This window comes from Dermacentor variabilis, unplaced genomic scaffold, assembly GCF_050947875.1.
Source record: "Dermacentor variabilis isolate Ectoservices unplaced genomic scaffold, ASM5094787v1 scaffold_16, whole genome shotgun sequence".
Taxonomy (NCBI): Eukaryota; Metazoa; Arthropoda; class Arachnida; order Ixodida; family Ixodidae; genus Dermacentor; species Dermacentor variabilis.
In genome coordinates, this window is record NW_027460324.1 from 5,386,436 (window position 1) to 5,403,858 (window position 17,423).

Genomic DNA, 17,423 nt, shown 5'->3' on the forward strand with positions numbered 1-17,423 from the left:
GAGGCCATCTGTTGCGCTGCGCAAGGCGAGGTTGGCCGAGTACGCGTCCTGCGCCGAGTCGCGCGAAATTGCGCGAAAGTGATCGTATTCCTGAATGCAACTATACATTTTCAAGCTGGGAACGCGTAAATGAGCCGACTACGCCGAGCGCGCGCCGGCCTCGCCGAGCGCTGCCATGCTGGTGGCATGTTTACATTTAGCCAGCTCTACCGGCGTTCGATTTTGCAAACTTTGGGCAGGTTCGGGTTGTCTTGGGATCCCAGCCCACGTGACTTCTTATCAGAACTGGAACTAGCTGGCTGCCAGCGGGCTGCCAGAACGCCGAAAATCGAAGAAGCCCATTGTTACATGCCCTCTAAGGAGCATTCTACTGCAACAGTTTTTCAAATTAGTTCATCAATAGCAGAGATACAAATGCAGTTGACTCTTGTTACAACGGACCCGATAATCTGACTGACAAGCAATGTCCGTTTTATCCAACGTTTGCAATATCTGAAATGCCTCACTTTCAAAACTTTCGTCGCCATGTGTAACAACGTTATTGAAAAGAGCGAGTGACCAACATCCAAAGTAAAAAAACAAACAAAGAAAGTCCAGTTTCACCTGAGAGGCAAAGCGACGATTATGATAGCAAATTAGTACACAGCTATGCAACGTAAGGATAGTAATTTTATCAGCTGTATAAAGTTGTAAACATTCGCTTACTAACTAAATTAACAAGCACGGTGTCACATGCACACAGATAAACATGAGCACATCTCACATGATGACTGCGGAAAGTTGCTGTCAAAACATTGGAATGAGGAAGCGCGGTAGCAGCAGCGAGTGAATTGACCTTCACGCTGTCCGTCGCTTCAACGCAGACTAAACGTCGAAAGTATAGCGCATACGAAGCTACAGGCACTGGGCACACTTTGTTCATGTTGCAGATCACTTTCAAGACGCCATTAACAGCAACCACTGGCGTAGAACTGCCCCTCCTCTCTCTCGCCTCTACTCCCCCCACCTCCCACTGGCTTCCACACTGCTTTCCTCCCTCCCTTGTGCTCAAGATATTGAGCCATGATCGTTGGCTGACCCTTGCAAGTCAGTTGCCAGCCTGTGTAGACACGGCAAAAGTCCATGTTGTGCACCCGACTTTGACAAAAATTGATGCTGATTTCGTCTGCTGTAGCCAGTAGTTTGTTGTAGCGCAATTTGTTGAAGGCGAACTTCGTTTCATTAATAAAATAGATAGAACAAACTAAGGCTGAAATATGGTCCGTTATATCCGAAAGTCTTTTGTACACGGGTCCGTCTTAACAAGTGTAGACTATTTGAAGTGGCGCGAAGCCATGATGTCAGGAGGCAAGCATCACCACCAACATAGGCACTCTCTCTACTTGCCCCGTCTAGCCTCCGCAAGTGAAATTCCCTTCCTGCATTCTCCCGAACTGGAGCCGGAGGATTGCATGACAAATACCTCATGGGCCCTTCCATCCTTTTTTCTCTGTCTCTCTCGTGTTTTTGCTGAGTGGCGCACTTCTGGTGATGGTCTTGTGTACGAGCTGTTACGTTTGTCTCGTTTTGCGCACTGGACAATTTTGTGTGCTCTGCACAAGCACACCTGATCAATGCCACTATCACAAGCAATGAGGCAGGCATGTGAGGATGAAAGAACATGATCGCTGCACTGGAACACAGTAGAAAATAACATAATTTCGCTCTCAGTGCGTGCAACTGAGAGCAAAATTATGTTATTAACAAGCAGACGAAAGGGATGTGCATCTCTCTTGCTATGGTGTGAAGTAAAACAAAAACACACAGGCATTCTGTTTGTATGTTTGTTTCCACAAACATTAATTTGTGTATTAAGGCAACAGATTAAACAAATAACTGAATTTGCCTTGAATAATTCTCGAAGTCACGTGTCACTATGAGCAACGTCACAGCAGTGCCATGTACGTAGGTGCACTTGCGTGATTGATGTCAACTCTCCGGCTGGGAGCGCAGAGCCTGCGAGGAGAGGGGCCAGCAACGTTTAGTTTAAGTTTAAGCTCTTTCCATGCCACACAGGCATTGTGGGGAGCACCCACCTCCATTTCCTCCCGCGTACCCGCGTCGTCCCGTTCACACGTAGCCGACGGGTCAGGCCGGCGTAGACAAGGGAGAGAGGCACTACGCGCCCTCCCTTTTTCCGTCGCTCTTGTGACGCGCGTACCCCTCTCCCCCCACGCGGCTCACGGGAAAGGGAAACGTGTCCGGCGAGCGAGGAGGACTTCCTCTCGCAAAAAGGTAAAAAGGCATAAAAGCGCGCCACCGGGGGAGACGCGCTCTCTTGGGACGCCGACACCTTGGACCGCCTGCACGACAGCACCTGCCGCCTCCCGTGAGTGACCTCGTGTCTGACCCACCCAGACAACGAGGCAAGCCTATTTACTACTATTACTGAGAGGACGTCCCTCTGCGAGTGTTCGCTATTGCTAATAGCAATAAACGTTGTTACCGTTGACACCGCTGGTTGCCTTATTCGTCCGAACCCGGCGTAGCCGCGATTCCCGCGCTACGGGTTGGGAGTACCACGAAGCGACTGCGTGGGGCTAGATCCGGAGCTCGCCTTCAGCCCTAGCCGCACGCAGAGTGGAACCCCCACAGCATGTAATACTTAGCAGCATAGGTGGAAAGTTTTCATTTTTCCAGTGGGGTGCTGGGGCCCGACCAACTACCTGAAGGCACCAATGTTACCAGATTCAAGAACCTCATTATGTAATAAACTAGAATAAAGGAGGTTAACTGAAGGGCTCGATTTTTATTAAGCATATCATAAGAAGCCAACAAACATTGACACCAAGGACAACAAAGGGAGATTACTTGTACTTACTAAATGAATTAAATAAATGACAAATAATGGAAATGAAAGCGGATGAAGAAACAACTCGCCCCAGGTGGGGAATGATTCCACGTCTTCGCATTACCTGTGTGATGCTCTACCAATTCAACTACCGCCGCGGCGTTTTCCCATCCACTTTCCTGGGTACTTATGTTTCCTACTAGAACCCTGGGAGTGTTACCCAGCATCACCACTCCTGAACCTTTCACTTTCACAATCCACTTTCATTTTCATTAATTTATCATTTCTTTAATTCATTTAGTAAGTACAAGTAATTTCCCCTATGTTGTCCTTGGTGTCAATGTTTGTCGTCCTCTTAGTGTGTGTGTGTGTGTGTGTGTGTGTATATATATATATATATATATATATATATATATATTGACACGTGGGCACGTTTATCTTTTTCAGGTAAGTGCTTTTCACCATCTAACAAATGTTATCGCTCAGCGCGGGACACGCCTACATGTATTCGAAGTTTCTGGAATGTTATCTATGGTTCTGTCCGGTGTCTGTTGTCACCAAACCTTGTGTAATCTGATTGCATGCATGCACGATGTGAATGGTGTAAAACTTTCTGGAAGACATGCAGGCACCAGCGATTACTGTGGAACATTGGATGGCTCGTGTATAAAGGCAACACACCTGACCGGCAGATCAGATTTCGACGATCGCCAACTGTGTTCGCCACTATTGCTGTGCTTTGAGTGTAACTTGCTTTTGTGAGCACAAGTTCGCCCAATAAAAAGTTAGTTATGCCATTCACAGTTTTACAGCTGGATTATTCACCGCCACTACTACGTGACATCTGGTAGAGGTGCAAGTGCGTTCATGTACTGAACGCCCCCACAAAGCCGTGATCCAAGCCCGAGCCACAAAGACAACACCAACATCGCCACATACCAGCAAGCTAGCCACAGGCTGCAAAGACTATGCCTGGAGCATGGACTTTTGCCTGAGAAGACCAGGAACCGCACGGCCATGACAGCGGCTACTATGACAGCCCCAGTGTTGCCAACACCTATAATGCTGCAGCAGCCCAGGGTGCCACTGACGTTCCGTGGTTCAACATTCGAGGACCCGGAAAGCTGGCTGGAGACGTATGAGAGGGTCGCTATGTTACAGCTGGAACAGTAAGGACAAGCTGTAACATGTCTATTTCGCATTGGAAGACGCCGCCAGGACGTGGTTCGAGAATCAAGAAGCCACCTTAACGACCTGGACCTGTTTCGAAGCAGCTTCCTGCAGACATTCACAAGCGTGGTGCACAAAGAGTGCCCAAGCTCTACCAGAAACCCGAGCACAGCTGCCCAATGACATCATCGCGATCTTCATGGAGGAGATTGCCTGTCTTTTTCGGCACGCCAACCCGGAATTGTCGGAGGAGAAAGAAGTTTGCTTCCTGATGCGGGGCGTCAAGCAAGAACTTTTCGCCGGACTGATCCGCAACCCGCCGAAGACCTTAGCTGAGTTTTCTACAGAGGCATCGACGATTCAGAAAACTCTGAAAATGCGCACTAGGCAATATAACCGCCAAGTACTCACCCTGCAGCATGCCATCCAAGCACTGGGTTACCATGACCTTCATGAGACCATCAGGGCCATTGTGTGCAAAGAACTGCGCAAGATCTTGCCTTCTTCACAACCCCAGGTGGCCTCGGTCACTGACATTGTCAAGGATGAATTACATTGATCACTTGGAGTTCTTCAGTTGCAGCCCCAATCGCCGCTACCCCAGCTAGAAGTGGTGACATATGCCACTGTCGCCCGCCAGCACTGTCCACCTCCGCGCCTGCACCAGGGCCCCGCAGTGCCGTAATTCATCCGTCCACTGCTGCCGCCGCCAGGACCGTCTGCCCGTCGCCCAGTGCAGCTATGTGAGGAAGACGGACATTTGGCGAGCCCCCGACCACCGCCTGCTTTGCTATCACTGCGGAGAAGCTGGCCATGTCTACCTCTGATGCCCATACCGCAAATTGGGACTGAGAGCGTTCGCCGCCGATGTGCTGCGTCCACAGCTTGGGGAGTTCCCATTTGACATCGCCAACTACCTCGCCACCATTCCGTGGAGTCCCTGATGACCGTCCGATTTGCTGTCACCAGGCCGCTACCTGTCGCCGCAGCGCCAACTATACACTGGCCGAACCCGGGGCCAGTCCGTCAGCCCACATCCAGGAAACTAAGGGCAGCAACCGATGTAGGTGCAGTTGCTGTTTAACAAACTGACGAAGATCCTCCACCGCCCACGAAGAAGCCGAAGACACTATCTCGGCGACACAACAACGACACGCCGACGGCCACGCAGTCACTACCTTAGTAGACACAGGATGTGACTACTACACGGTGTGATGAGTGGACCCTAGAAGTGTCACCACCCAGTTGAAGAAAGTTAAGACTGCATGGAAAGGCCCTGAAATCTGGACAGCTGGACGATACCTAATAACGCCGACTGGAATCTCCACGGCAAGAATTACGGTTCATGACCAGGCTAACCCTGCCACCTTCATTATCCTCCAGAAGTGCTCACGAGGCGTCATTCCCGCCATGGACTTCCTGAACCAATACCGCGCAGTCATCGACCTTAAAGGGACACTAAAGGTTGATATTAAGTCAACGTTGACCATTGAAATAGCATCCCAGAAACCTCGAAATGCTTGTTTCGTGCGAAGAAGAGACTTATCTTAAGAGGAAATGCATTCTGAAGTGTCCGCGTATCTCTAGCGTAGTTCAATTCGCCCGCCCTCTGATCGAGGAGTGGTGATGTCATGGTCTCATTGTAACATTTCGCCGCAGGTGAGTAAAACGGCGCCCGCAGATGGCGCTACGGCTTTTCTGCGGAAAACGCAAACGTGCGGCCAGAAACAGAGCCAAGATAGAGCCGATAGCAGCGCGAAAGCGGAACTGTGGTGGCTAGCGAAAGGGAAAGCGCGCGACGATAAGCTGGTTTTTTATTTTATGACACCAACTTCGACACTCGTTGCAATGGACGACCCTGACAACGACACATTGGCTCGCGATGCTGGGCTCGACTTCAGCGATTTAAGCACTGATGAACGTGACCTGCTGCTGAGGGCGCGCGCTGCCGGCGTCGTTGTGTACTACTATGTTGGCGGCGTGCTTTGAAAGGCACTCCACGTGACTTCAGTAAGTCAGTGTTGAACTTGTAATCCTCTGGACGAAGTGCAGCGAGCACACTATGTGATTTTTCAGCTCTTTGCCAACGCGCTGTGGCAGAGGTATGGCACTTAACTACTTTGAACTGAGAGGTTCACTCAATGGCACGCAGTGATAAGTAACGTTGGATTTGCCGCTGCAACTGCCCTTGGCCAAGTTCCGCAGACCGTTTGCGCATCCCACGACATCACATGGACTCACTGCTTGTTCTAAATGCAAGTTTCGTGAGCCAGCAGAACCAGCGTAGCACGACGTGATAACAAAACAACTGTAAGTCCAAAGCACGCATGGCGCAGAGTCGAGCACGCAGAGTCGAGCGAAAACGAAACCTTTCGATCACCCATACTACTCAAGGGTAATGTCAAAATGTTATTTTTTTCTTAGAATCGAATAGAAGTAAACAAGTAGTAGCATTTTCTTCCATCTTATAATCTAATGAAATGATCTTCGGCAGAACTGATAGTTGGGCGAGTTGGTACGAATTCATGGTGAAATATTTAGCGCACACAATTGACTAGGACACAGTGAAGGGGGCTCGTGTGTCCCCCTTCACTGTGTCCTTGTCAATTGTGCGCACTAAATATTTCACTATGAAATTATCCTTTTAATACGAGTAGTTGAGTACTAGTGACATAAATTATGATGAGGAGGGCCTTCGTCATCAGGCTAGTACCGGAATGTTGCTGGGGAGCCTCAAATTATGTCATGCATTTACCTCACTTTTTCAGTTACTAAAGCTCTGTTCGCGATTATATTGACGCCTTAGACGTTCTAGGGCATTGCTTTATCACTTTAACTTGACTTCATAGTAGCCTTTAGTGTCCCTTTAAGTTGAAGTCAAGGACACTGTCGGAAGATCAAGGGATACTGATGGAGAGCTGTTGGAGTCACCAAATCAATGAATGGAAAGTGCAAAAAGCGGACAGGCAGCATTCCAACAAACAAAAGAATGACCGTTTATTTGACAGTGCACTTATATAAACAAGGGATCACGTGATCCGTACAAAAGGAATGCACGCACCGGCTGCGTAGTGATATGCGACGTCATGCTATAACACTTCTTCCCCTTTAGATTAATTCCGAAAGTCACTGGGTTGGTATCTGTTTGGGGGATGTCACACACGTGCACTACGATGAAGAATTTGCAGCTCGGCTGTAGATGCAGGGTCTGGCTGGTTCGAAGAGCCGGGGGCAGCTGTTCCGGGCATGGGCGATTCAGATACTGGAAGCTGGTGATGTGCAGACTCTGTCGCACCTGGAACTGCGAGAGGTGGCATGGAGACTGGCCCACTAGACGTTGTAACAGACATATGAACTGTGTCTTCCGACGCTGTAGGAGCAGTTTGTACTGGCGGGAAGCTTGAGGAACCCGAGCTTGTGTAGTGGACTCTGATGTGGTCCGCACGCGTAAATTGCACCGCCTGCAATACTTTCACCAGATAGGTAACAGGACTAACAATCTGCGTAATGACACCATCGTCCCATGACACTCTTTCACCTTGCACAGTTTTCACCCACACAGCGTCCCCAACAGCAAAATATTGTTGCGTGTGGAAAGGCACCGAAAGAAGAGGCTATTTACAGGCTTTTACACTGGAGCCAGGCAGCCAGGCCGACACTCGCTCGCGCCAAGCGCACCGACCAACTTCGTCATTCTCGTGGCGGCTCGTTTCTTGAGCATCGCTTGATGATATCTTAATATTACCCCCCAGTGGCAAAATCACCATCACGATGCTATTAAATATCCAAGGCGCGTGGAGAGTTGTAGGGCTTGAGTCGGGCGACGTGGACAATGTCACTGGTTGTCACAGCGGAGGACGTAGTGGGCATGGCTAGAACAATTTCATAGGTGACATCGGTCACTTTTCGGAGCACGCGATATGGACCTGTGTAACAAGAAAGGAGTTTTTCACGTAGGCCAACTTTACGCGAAGGTGACCAAAGCAACACGAGGCTGCCGGGCACAAAATGGACATCACGGTGACGGAGGTCGTAGCGTTGCTTCTGCTTGTCTTGAGACACTTGTAGACGAGCGCGCGCAAGTTGGCGAGCGTGGTCAGCATGGGCGATTGCATCACGGGCATAATCGCTAGTTGAAGCTGTGGTGGACGGAAGCATGGTGTCTAGTAGTAGCGTCGGTTCTCGGCCATACAAGAGGTAAAACGGGGAAAAGCCAGCAGTTTCGAGACGGGAAGAGTTGTATGCAAAGGTAATGTAAGGTAGAGCCAGGTCCCAGTCACGGTGGTCGTCGGGAACTTATTTGGATAGCATGTCTGTAAGGGTGCGGTTCAGGTGCTCAGTGAGGCCGTTCGTTTGGGGATGGTAGGAGGTGGTCAATTTATGCCGTATTGAGCAGGCACGCATTATGTCATCGATGACTTTGGCCAAAAACGTACGGCCACGGTCTGTTAGCAGTTGACGCTATGGGGTCTCTCACACCCATATTCTTGGGACAAAGGAACGACAACACAGTTGTGCAAACAATCACAAGGGCATTTATTGCACCTTTCATAGATCAGTGCCTGCTAGCCGAGTTGCTATCCACAAAACATGCCGATGGGCGCGCGACAAATCTAGAAGTCTGACTCACCGCGACCGGAAGCGAGCGAATATGTTCGCCCCATCCCAAGGCCTGGTCGTTCGCGTGTATGGTCACGCGAATCGTGGCGCGTTCGAGGGCGGCCACGCGAGGCGGTCTCGCAGAAGCATGGGTCGGCGCGCGGGACGTTCTCGCTGTTAGCCGACCCGCCGGGAAAGAGGGTCGCTCCACGTGCGGCACGGCTAGTCCGTGCTGCTTCCCGAACCCCCAAGAGAGACAGAGCGCCTTGTCTCCCGGCGCCCGAGTAACCCCGCAGCGGCGCGACGCTCGCGCCATCTCTCGCACCGCGCTTGTACCACCCGACCGCCGCGGGCGCCAGGCCACGCAGCGGGCGAAGCCGCCCTGCAGGAGACGAGCCATGCGGGAAAACTAGATCTCAGGGGAGGCGTGAGAGTCACGCATCCCCACAACGCGGAGCACCATGCATCAAAATAATATCATGTAGGAGGAAGTCCGCAACATCATTTGCGCAACTGGTCGGAAGAGCGCGGGTTACGTCGTAGCGGGTCGCGTAGTCCACCGCGATTTTAACCCACATGTTTCCCGATGTACATTCCGGAAATTGGCCGAGAAGGTCTAAGCCGACACGATGGAAGGGCTCGGCAGGGATGTCGAGCGGCTGCATGTAACCAGCTGGGAGCTGGGAAGGCGTCTTGTGTCGTTGGCAAAGTTCACAAGCGGCGACGGAACGTCGTACGGAATGGGCAAGGCCCGGCCAGATAAAACGGCGACGTACACGGTCATAGGTTCGAGATATGCCGAGATGTCCTGCCGTTGGTGCGTTGTGAAGTTCTTCTAGAACGCTGGAGCGTTGGTGTATAGGTATTACAAGTAGGAACTCAAAGCCGTCCGGATGAAGGTTACGACGATACAGAGTACCGTCGCGGAGGACAAAAAGGCGTAGAGCAGCATCGGCCGGAGGGTGTTCAAAATGGTCGATGAGTGCTCTGATGTAGGCGTCACGGCGTTGCTCGTCGGTGAAATGAAGCAGCTGGGATACAGAGAATACTCAAGCAGCACTGGCAATAGTCGTGGAGTCAGAGTCGTGAACAGGGTAACGTGACAAGCTGTCAGCGTCTTGGTGCAGGTGGCCAGACTTGTACACCACAGAATATGAAAATTCTTGTAGCCTCAAAGCCCATCGACCAAGCCGGCCTGTAGGATCTTTTAGCGAAGAGAGCCAGCAGAGAGCATGATGGTCAGTGACTACGGAAAAAGGGCGACCGTAAAGGTAAGGATGGAACTTCGCAACCGCCCAGACTACATCAAGGCATTCTTGTTCCATAATGGAATAGTTGCGCTCCGATTGTGCTAGGAGGCGGCTCGCATAAGCAATAACGCTATCCTTGCCATGCGGACGCTGGGCTAAGACGGCACCTACGCCATGACCGCTGGCATCTGTACGCAATTCTGTAGGGGCATCAGGGTCGAAGTGTGCGAGAATGGGTGGTGAGGAAAGAAGAGTAACGAGATGAGAGAAGGTGGTGGCTTCTGCAGTACCCCACGAGAATTGTACGCTTTTCTTCAAAAGATTAGTGAGGGGTCCAGCAATTGCCGCAAGATCTTGAATAAAACGATGAAAGTATGAGCATAGCCCTACAAAACTTCGAATGTCTGCGGCTCTCTTTGGAACCAGAAACTCTCTGACAGCGCGAGTTTTGTCGGGATCAGGCTGTACTCCAGAAGCGTCAACGAGATGGCCCAGAAGAGTAATTTGCTGGTGGCCAAAACGACATTTGGACGAGTTAAGTTGCAGCTTTGCCTTTCGAAATACTTCAAGTATAGTTGTGAGACGTTCAAAGTGAGTGTCGAACGTTGGCGAGAAGATGATGGCGTCGTCGAGGTAGCAGAGGCATGTGGACCATTTGAAACCTTGGAGCAAGGAGTCCATCATACGCTCGAAGGTGGCAGGGGCGTTGCATTATCCAAATGACATTACTTTAAATTGGTATAGGCCATCAGGTGTGATGAACGCGGCTTTTCTCGGTCCATATCGTCAACAGCAATCTGCCAGTATCCCGAACGAAGGTCAATTGATGAGAAATAGCTGGAACTGTGCAAGCAGTCAAGGATGTCGTCTATACGTGGGAGTGGGTAGACGTCCTTCTTAGTAATGTTGTTCAGATGACGGTAGTCTACACAGAAGCGCCACGTACCATCCTTCTTCTTAACCAACACCACAGGTGATGCCCAGGGACTTGAAGAAGGCTCAGTGATGTTTTTATAGAGTCATTTTGTTGACTTCGTTTTGAATTACTCGGCGTTCCAGCGCAGAAACTCGATACGGTTGTCGGTGAATAGGCGTAGCATCGCCACTAAGAATCCAATGCTTGACCGCGAGCGTCTGGCCTAAAGGGCGATCGTCGATGTCGAAGTTTCGTCGATGTCGATCAGAAGTTTCTGCGAGCATCGGCAACTCAAGGTGAAGGGTACTGGAAGAGCAGTCAATAAGAGCAGAATGTGGGGAGAGAAAATCGAGGCCGAGAATGAGGTCGTGGGGGCAATGAGCATTTACGGTGAAGAGGACAGGAGTGTGACGGCCGGCGATGCTGACGCGTGCCGTACACATGCCGATGATAGGCACAGTACCGCCATTCGCAACGCGGACGATGCGTGCCGACGCTGGGGTTAGGAACTTGTTCAGCCGTCGTCGGAAGGCAGCACTCATAATTGAAAGATGTGCTTCTGTATCGATGAGTGCCGTGGCAGGATAGCCGTCAACGTCAAGAAGGTTTCGGTTCGTGGGTAACGTGAGCAGAGGATTTGAGGGCAGGGTCGGCAATGGAGCTTCACCTCCAGAAGCTGCAGTGTCTAGTTTTCCGGCTGGATCTGGGAGGCGGTAGGCGGTGAAGAGAAGCGACGGAGTTGGGGCGAACAAGACTGATGCCGTCGAGGTGAGGGCGAGCAGCTGTACCGAAGGTTCGGAGCAGGAGCATCAGCGGCAGTGGATTCATGGCGGGTGGTATAGGAAACGGAAGGTCCAAAGGTACGGGAATAAGTGGCGGTCTATGTCCGAGGAGGTGGTGGCCATCGGTTGCGGCAGTGACGAGCGACGTGGCCTATGCGACAGCAGTGGAAGCAGATCGGCTGGTCATCAGGGGTACACCAATTGGACGGGTTGCGGCGAGATGTGACGGAAAAAGACTGCCGAGGACGAGGAGGGCCGTTAGAGAACTGGGGAACACTGGGTTGAGACGCGGAACACACGGAGTTCAGACCCATGTTCTCAAATTCCTGTCGGACGACGGCCTGGATCATCGCAATGGTGGTTGCTGGCAGATCGGGAGGCGTCGTGGAGATAGCTGGCGAACAGGTGGCCTCGAGTTCGCGGCGAACAATATGGGTGACGTTGTCACAAGTGGTGGTCTGACGTGGTCGACCCTCACGTGTCGGCGTAGTAGCAGTGTTGGGTAGGCGCCTGATGTGGTGTGGGATATGGCGGCTCTTAGCTTGTTCAAGGCGACGGCATTCTTTGATGATGGCATCGATAGGCGAGACATTGTCGAAAACAAGCAAATTGAAAGCGTCGTCAGCGATGCCTTTTAGATTATGTGACACTTTATCGGCTTCGGACATAGCATCATCAGCTTTGCGGCATAGAGCTAAGACGTCGAGGATGTAGGAAACTTACGGCTCCGTAGATGACTGAACACGAGATGCAAGAGCCTTTCTCGCGGCAGCCTTGCACCCAATGGGGTCGCCGAACAGTTCCCGTAGCTTCTCTTTGAAATTGTCCCAACTGGTTATCTCACCGTCATGCGTTTGGTGCCACACGCGTGGGGTGCCGCCGAGATAAAAGATGACATTGGCGAGCATAATCGTTGGGTCCCAGCTGTTATTAGCACTGGCGTGTTCATAGAGTTTGATCCAGTCGTCCACATCCTGGCCCTCCAGGCCAGAGAACACACCTGGGTCGCGATGTGGGGTGACCATGACAATTGGAGCAGTGGGACAAGCCGAAGCCGTTGCAGAGGTGGGCGCGTCACCAGGAGGCATGGTGACAAGCTCAGTGTGCCGACCACTTCTGAGTTCCGTGGTGAGGACGGGGATCGCTAACCTCCACCAGAATGTTGCGTGTGGAAAGACACAGACAGAAGAGGCTATTTACAGGCTATTTACACTGGAGCCAGGCAGCCAGGCCGACACTCACTTGTGCCAAGCGCACCGACCAACTTCATCGTCGTTCTCGTGGCGGCTCGTTTCTTGAGCATCGCTCAATGATATCGTAATAATGTCAAGGAACCCCACGTGACGCATCATTGTGTTCTTTCATGTGCTGTTGCTGCACTCTCATGGAGCGTGTAAAATGTGGTTTTAGCAAGGGGAGCTTCACCTGTGGCTGTCTTTTTAAAAACAATTCTGCCGGGGTCTGGCCAGTGGTACTGTGTGGAGTGTTCCGATAGCTCATAAGATAGCTGTCCAAACATTCCAGGAAGGAATGCTTCTTGTAGCTAAGTTCGTCACGTAAGACCAGCTTCAACAGGGCTTGTTTGGTTGTCTGTACTAAACGCTCGGCCACTCCGTTAGAAGCCGCATGATACGGTGGCATCTTAACATACCTTACACTGTTCACACTCAAGAACATTGAGAACTCTTCAAAAATGAATTGTGCTCCATTATCACTCACCAGTACCTCTGGTATCGTGTAAGCGGCAAACACACAACGTCACTTTTCAATTGTTTTGTTAGCAGTAGTGGATGACACAGGCCAGACCTCGATCCATTTCGAGACCATGTCGACGAGGGCTAACAACGCCTGGCAGCCTTTTACAACATAGTCGACGTGCACATGTTGCCAGGATTTTGTGGGATAATACCATGGCTGCAAGATAACCGGTGAAGCCGTGTTCTGACCGGCGTGACACACCCGACACTGTCGAACGTAGCTCCCAATTGAAAGGTCAGACCCAGCCACCACACAAAGCTTCTTGCTAGCGCTTTCATGCGGCTAGCTCCCAGGTGGTCTTCATGCAATTGATGCAAGACCATTAGCCGAAGCTTACCAGGTATGATCACCCTTGATCCCTATGTTAAGCATTCTTGCTCTACTGATAGCTCATCGTGGCGTGAATAAAATGGTCAAAACTTTTCGGAGCTCTGCGAAGGCGAGCCATTTAGAATGAAGTTCGTCATGCGAGATAAGGTGGGATCATGTCTGGTAGCTTTAGCCACGTCATCCGATTTTAGTGGCATGCTTTCAAAAAGCAAGAGACGCTCGGAAGGCTCGTCGGCCGCTACAATAGGCCTTGTAACCTGGGCAGAGCATCAGCCACTTCAACGTTTCTTCCTTTCCGATATCTTAGTTTATACCTGTACGCTGCCAACGTAATTGCCCATCTTTGCATTTGAGCTGCAGCAAGTGTAGGCACATATTTGTCATGGCCTAATATTCCGAGTAGTGGCTGATGATCTGTGTAAAGAGTGAACTCTCTTACATACAAGTAACGGTGAAACTTTTTAACCCAAACATCAGTGCTAATGTTTCCCGCTCACCCTGAGCATAGTTCTTCTCAGCTGATGTAAGTGTTCTCGATGCAAACGCCACTAGCCTCTCTTGTCCCTCTGCAGGCTCATGAAAAAGAACAGCACCCAACCTATACGACGAAGCGTCACACGACAGGGCATTTGGTTTCGCAACGTCGTAAAAAATGAGCACGTACTCTTGACAAGCAACTGCTTCGTAGCAGCAAAAGCTTCGCTACACTCCCATGTCCATGACCACTTTTCATCCTTGCGCAGCAGACGATACAATGGTTCTGCCTCACAGGCAGTGTTGCTTAAAAACTTTGCATAAAAGTTTAACATGCCTAGATAAGCCTTTAGCTCCGTTTGGCAAGTAGGCTTTGGCGCTTCCTTGACTGCCTTTAACTTTTCTTCCGTGGTATAGATACCGTCAGTGCACACAGTGTGACCTAGATAGGTCACGGTGTTCTGAAAAAAAAAAACGACACTTTTCTTCTTTCAGAGTCATGTTGTAATCATTAAGCTGCCGCAGGACTAGTTCCAACCTCTCTTGGCAGTCGGTGAAATTTCTTCCCGACACAATAACGTCATCTATGTAATATCCCACGTGCGGTATGCCCTTGAGCACCTCATCCATGAATGAATGAAAAATGGCTGGCGTGCTGGCTACACCAAACGGTAAGCGCTGGTACTCGAAGTCATGTGCGTAATAATGGTAGCTCGAAGTAATGGTAAACTCGAAGTCCCATGTGCGTATTAATGGTTAGCACTGGTCAGGGCTCGGTAGTAAGCGGAATCTGCTGATACACGGCTGAACGATCCAACACACAAAACACCTTGCCACCCGCTATTGCAGAGTATAGGTCTTCCGCTCGAGGCGATGGGTAGTGGTTGGTCTTTAGCACTGGACTAATTGTCACTTTGTAGTCCTCGCACAATCTCGGCGAGCTATCTTTCTTCTAAATCACAACCACTGGCATTACCCAATCACTTTGATTCACGCGGCGTATAACTCCACTTTATTGTAGCTTTTCCAGCTCCTTTTCTATGTTATCTCGTAGCGCATATGGAACGTTTCTGACCTTGCCAAAGACTGGCGTACAGTTCTGATTTAGAACTATCCGTGCTTGGTAGTTCTTTGCTACTCTGTGTTGCTTAGAAAACACCCCTGGTAACTTTTGTTTCACTGCTTCCACTTTGCTAGCGTCGCTTACATTTACAGACAACGCACTTTTCCAGTCAAGCCCTAGCCTCTCGAGCCAATTTTGCCCCATCACCAGTGGGAGCTGTTTGCTGGGATCTTTGACAGTGATAACTGGCAGTCGCAAACATTGATTTCCAGTCGTAATGAAAATGTTGCATTGCCCCTTCACTGGAACGGGTTCCCCAGTGTATGCTCTTAGGGTGACTCGCGATGGCTCGCACTTAACATGAGGAAATGTGTTCAGCTTAACACTCTCAGGAATTAGGGTTACAGCAGCTCCCATATCCATGTTCATGTAGATGTTTTTCCCTTCTACATTTACTTGCACTTCGTATCCAGAACGGACTGTATTAATAACATGGTACACTTCTAATTCAGAGTCACTATCAGAGCAGTCCACCATGTTCGCAGTCTTTAGTTCTGTGCATTTACTGGGACACATCTTCTGTAAATCGCCAATTTGTGAACAGCTGTGACACTGGACATTCTTATACCAGCAAACACTAGTGGCGTGTACCTTGTCACATCTTTCGCCGACTCGCTTGACGTCCTTGAACTTCCAAAGCTTCCATTTCTTTTCAGTTCTCTGTCCTCTTATTGCCATGGCATGCAGCACTGCTTCCTCGCCTTCTGCACGCAGTAACGCTGTTTGTCGCGCAGCCTGCTCCCAGTCCAAGGCTATCTTGCACGCCTTTTGAAAGGTTAAATTTTCTTCGGCGAACAGGGCGAGTTGCGTTTCTTCGTGTCTTATGCCTGCCACTAATCTGTCCCGCTGTACATCTTGCTGGAACAGACTGAAATCGCACTTCCTTGCTAAATGCTTTAAGGCTGCTATGAAGTCCTCCACGTTTTCTTGTTCCTCTTGTGCTTGCCTGTTAAATTTGCAACGTTCGGTGATGACCGAACAGCTTGGACTACAGTGCTTCTTCAACAGCACTGTCACCTCTTCAAAGGATTTGTCCCCAGGAACGGCGGGTACTACCAAACTTCTGAGCACCTCATGCATTCGTGGTCCTATCACGCTGAAGAATACGGCCAGCTTCTTTTCCTCTCTGATATTGTTTGCTGTGATGAAGTGCTCAAAGCGTTCTAAATAGGATTGAAAATTCTGATCCTTCTCGTCGTACTCGTCTAGCTTCCCTAGTCGTGCCATTTCCAGTTAATTGACTGTATAAATTTTACCACCTTCACCACTGTATACTTATTGGTTCGCTCTCCCGATGACTGCGTTGACTCGTTGCTGTGGTACTGATAATTTCATCCTTTCCAGGTCATGGCTGCTGCCGCTTTCCTTTCCGTGGCTGTCGACCACTGATAGTCTATCATACTGCTTCCATACTGAGCTAGCGGAAGCGGGCACATCCCATCTTCGTCGCCAGTGCAATAAAGTGGACAGGCAGTATTCCAACAAGCAAAAGGATGACCGTTTATTTGACAGTGAACATATATAGACAAATCACGTAATCCATACAAAAGGAATAAGCGTACTGGCTGTGCAGTGCTATGCGACGTCATGCTATAACAGAAGTCAATGACGCTGTCGGAAGATCAAGAGATACTGTTGGAGAGCTGTCGTCACCACGCATTGAGTGTGCTCGAAGATCAAGTAAGCATCCCGCCTCGCTCCAGCATTGTTATTTCCGTCGGCATTGAAACACTTGCAGACATACAAGGCGTCATCGAGGATTTCAACATTTACTGTTCGATGGGGAAGTTTGCGTCACAAGTGGGATCACTCAACTGCATGGAGAAAAAGCAAAAGTGATGCTGACCAACTTCAGCCAGGAGTTCAAGCATGTCAACAAGGGCACGATGATTACATACATAGAGGAAATTGAAGGAACCAGCCATGCGTTTGCCCTCTCGGATTCCGCCGCATTTACCCCGATAACCATAGTTCCCGAACCAGACTTCGACATAAATCCAAGCCTCCCCGTGAGTGAGCAGCAACCGCTCAGAAATCTTCTCAGATGGTACAAAGACTACTTTTCTACGTCATCGAGGATTCTAAGAACACCAGTTGCAAAGCATTGCATAATGACCGAAGAGTGCGCTCGACCTCTCCGTCAGAGCCTTTACCGAGTTTCGACATGAGAACGTGAAGCTAAAGGCAAGAA

General features: G+C 50.1%; 2 protein-coding genes across 7 annotated transcripts in view; one reads left to right on the forward strand and one right to left on the reverse strand.

Annotated features, from left to right (window-relative positions):
• The window catches only part of LOC142568051 (nuclear exosome regulator NRDE2), a 268,770-nt gene that overhangs the window by 136,705 nt on the left and 114,642 nt on the right, over positions 1 to 17,423 (forward strand). The window lies entirely within an intron of this gene.
• Positions 1,969 to 16,459, reverse strand: LOC142568081 (uncharacterized). The gene is made up of 3 exons (XM_075678179.1): positions 15,824 to 16,459; positions 7,164 to 7,301; positions 1,969 to 1,995 (listed from the first exon to the last, which is right to left on the reverse strand). Exons 1-3 carry the CDS (start codon positions 16,457 to 16,459, stop codon positions 1,969 to 1,971), a joined length of 801 nt encoding a protein of 266 aa, XP_075534294.1.